Genomic DNA, 3,997 nt, shown 5'->3' with positions numbered 1-3,997 from the left:
TAAATGTTATTTGCAGTTAACAATTTTCTTTTTTCTTTATTACAATATTTATGGCAAGACTAGGTATATATATATAATAAATAGTATTATTCGAAGCAGTTGCTGAATTTTACTAACCATAAATACATCGATAAAAGCCATATGTCGCCCGTTATTTTAGGTGGACTTTATTGATAAAGCAATTAGGTCAGATAAAACGATTAACAAGCTGGGATGAGTTTCTTTTTATTAACGTATTACATGCTTATTTAATGCTGATTGCAATTATTGGTTGTAGTATTGGTGTATAAATCCCAAGAAATAATAAAGATCATGTTTTATCTAAAGTTAGGGCTCAGCGGTCAAAATATTTGAAAACTTATTGTTAAAGCTGCAAAACAACCTTCTTAACTTTTTAAATAATATTTTAACAGCTTTTCAATATTTAGCCTAATTGGATACATAGGAGTATTTTTATGTTCTTCATGAAGTATAAATATTCTTAATCTGTGTGTAGAAAGACTTGCAGTATAATATCCGGTTTTTTTTTTGTAATTTTTGCAACGCAGAGATCTGGTAACACTTATGTATCAAAGATAACACTACGGACGGTTTTATATTTAATAGTGATTTACTTTCTGTTTATCTAGATCTATACAATTGAGTATTTTTCAGCTGGACAGCTGAACGATGGCTGGTAACATGTAAGTTGTACATGTAACATGTAAGGTAGATTAATTATCTTACATGTAGGTTACTATTTATTGGACAAAAGAAAGTTTTTTCATTTCAACATATATGTAATCCGTACCAAATTGTCATCTTGTTTACTTTTATCTACACAATTTTCCGTATTGAATTAGTAATAATTTATTCAAATACCTACGTTTGTTTTCAGATGGACGAGCTGAGGTTAATAGGTCCAATGAAGCGATAAATTCGACGGAATTACGAATATGTGTAGTATGAAGCGCTTTATCGAACCGAATGATGTGTCGTTCAGCATGTTGGGGGCTGCCAATCACACAGCGAAAGAAACTTACTCAAGAGAATTTGGGAACTCATCTCCTAGTATAGGAAACGAAAGCGACTTTTTTGCACAGGACGAAGAATTCATTTTCGACAGAACAGATGTGAGAGCAATATTCATCACATTATATACAATTGTGTTCTGTTGTTGTTTCTTTGGTAAGTGAATATAATATATGCATCAATTTTAAGCACACTTAACCAATCCTGCATTATATTATAAACGCGAAAGTGTTTGTTAGCTTTTCTTTCATCGAAGCGATTAAAAGGTAAGATGTTTGTGTTTGGAGATAATTTGGAGGATGGAGGATAGAAGAAAATAACTTATTATTTAAGAAGTTATGTATCTAGATAGATAAATTTATTTTCGGTCCTTTGAACAACATTTCTTAAATTTACTACCTACAGTAAAGAAAAATAACGTTTCAACTAGATCGAAAACTAAAAATGACATTAATAATAAAATAGGGCATAAAGAAAACAAAGAAAATTAAAAAAAGAAGAATATAAATAACGTTCCTTGAAAATGCCACGCTCGACATTATGTCATTCTGAGACCATGATGCTGAAATTTTGTCAACACCGATTCCAGGCAGTTTAATGTACCAAACGCCCTATCTCATTCTAGCCTATTATCCTACTATCCTATCCGATTAACTCACGGTCACCACAGAAAACTAAAAAGGATGCTGTGACTCTTTCACACAAAACTCATAGTACCTAGGCAATTTATGATGATTATTTGTAATTTGTTAATAATATAACGATTAAGGGTCAAAAAAAAGTCAGAAAAAATCCGCCCTTTGACTGCTATCTTCTTGGCGTTTTTTATGGCAGAGCAAACAAAGGAAAAGGCGGGCCATCTGTTGATAAATGTCAACCGCTTGGGTGGTGTAAACGCTGGTGTTGTTACAAATGCTTTGCCAGCCTTTGACACATACGATCTTTTATTGAAAGACCCAATAACGTAATCGTTCGGAATCACTGCAGGTGGTAAAAAGTAAGTAAGCTTCACCACACTCGGATAGAAGTTGGATGATATTGTACGTATTCATTCAAGCATTTTTGAATACTTAATCGATACACACTTAAAATATTTAATGGAGATAAACTTTGTTATTTACAATAAGTCATTTGAATTCATCGTTGAAAGCTGTAACGATCGACTACAATGCTTGAGGGATATAGTTATACACGTGGTGAGTCAAGAAGGGGAGCGCAGAGGGGCGATGTGATCCAAACAATGATGAGAGTCGAACTTAAAGCTAAACAAATAAATTATTTATTTATGTTATTATTATCAACCTAAAACAGCCAAGAGCAAATAAAACGAAATACTACTGCAGTTGTTTAATAAAAACCCATACTCCGATCAGGGCACAAGGACCGGACAAGCACAGCGCTTGTGCCGCAGTGAAAAATTTCATTTCCATGGACTGTTCACGCGGGGAAAGCTGCAGGAAACAGCTAGTCATAAATAAAGAGAAATAAAGTATTTCCTTATGAATTTGTTGAAGTTACTATAAGGAGATAACCACTAGATTATGTATATAGACATTATTATTATGTAGACAAAGAGATGATAAAGTTAAACAGAGTCCTAACAAAGGAAAACGCGTTATACATTACGTATGTCCCCCTAGATCTTAAAAGGCATTACAATGCGAAATAAATGACGGTTCGAAATCGACCCCGAGCTTTTGACTTTCAATTAGACAACAGATTCAGACTTCATGATAAAACGGGTCCGCCATTTACGAGGTTCGTTTGCTATGCTAGTTGAATGGAAATTATTGAAGTGTTAGTTTAATTTAAAGGAAGGTAAACCAAAATGAGATACCATTTTTTTTACTTTAATCATTGTTACCAGCGTTAGTTGTTTGAGATTTTTTGTTTTGTTATTATTTTACAATAAAAAAATTGGAAGTCCACTAAGAAGGTGTTAACGAGTTAGCTGAATATGTAAATTACGTAATTTTTAAGTGATTTCTAGTACAAGGCAATGTCTTTTTCAATTTTGCCGCCATCTTGTATTAACTTTGGTAACCTTGATAATATGCTTACTTTTATTTTTACTGTATTGATTTAGAAACTATAACTTATATTGCATAGACTAAGATTTCACTGCTCGATTTTGCAGGTATCTGTTTTTTTCTGAGAATAATATTAAGTATATGTTGAGGGAGTAGATTTGTAGCACTCTACATATCTATTATAATCTACTACTGCAATGGGTGCGATAACTGTCTGTAAAAATAATCCGTAATTCATTTTCGTAAAATCTTGTTAGAATTGCCAGATGTAAAGAAATTATTTATTTCTGTGTCTAGTATTTCCAATGATTTGTGGTTGGTTGGTTGATGATGACAAGATTAATGTTTCCTTTTGTAATGGTTTATATATCGGTTAATAAAGACGGGGTTTCGTCAATTATAAATTACAATATCCATGAGATTTTCCATTTTTTGACATAGGTAATATAAACACTTTTTGTTAACACCATGTTTACTGTTACGTGTGTTATTTTTGATCCTCGACTCGTCTTGCCTTGTCTTGCTATAGCACGTATTGTCGGCGTTATTTTGATATGCTTGAAAATGCCAAGATCCCATTAAACATTGTGTGTATACAGAAGTGAGAATACGTATACGGTGTTTGCTGTTTATCTACTTGATGAAGAGAAAGCACACAGCGTGTAATACCTAGGTCGAGTCTTAAGTAATTTCCGACGCAGCTATGTAGAATCTCATATATATATTCAAAGTTATCCGCTATGAGTTATCATCATATTATGATATACAAATTCTTCTTACTCCTCAGATGTTACCTCTTAATTAAAAAAAATTTTGGATTTGATGTGAATTTAATTAAAAAAGCTTTGAATTCTAAAAGGCAAATCACCCAGGCTTAAGAAAACTTTTTCAAGTCCAAATTGACTCGACCTAATATTATTGAGTACAACATGTCGCGTAGACTCAATTTATTTTTC

The 3,997-nt window shown here is 32.5% G+C and overlaps 1 protein-coding gene across 1 annotated transcript in view; it reads left to right on the top strand.

Moving 5' to 3' along the window:
* The window catches only part of LOC119829417 (trissin receptor), a 104,420-nt gene that overhangs the window by 80,962 nt on the left and 19,461 nt on the right, over window positions 1–3,997 (top strand). The window contains exon 2 of the mRNA XM_038351907.1: window positions 878–1,167. Coding sequence (XP_038207835.1) covers window positions 936–1,167 — 232 coding nt within the window. The 5' untranslated portion in view covers window positions 878–935. The remainder of the gene's footprint in view (window positions 1–877; window positions 1,168–3,997) is intronic.

This window comes from Zerene cesonia, chromosome 1 (assembly GCF_012273895.1).
Source record: "Zerene cesonia ecotype Mississippi chromosome 1, Zerene_cesonia_1.1, whole genome shotgun sequence".
Classification (NCBI taxonomy): Eukaryota; Metazoa; Arthropoda; class Insecta; order Lepidoptera; family Pieridae; genus Zerene; species Zerene cesonia.
The sequence above is the reverse complement of the archived record's forward strand: the minus strand, read 5'-3'. Positions and strand labels throughout refer to the sequence as shown.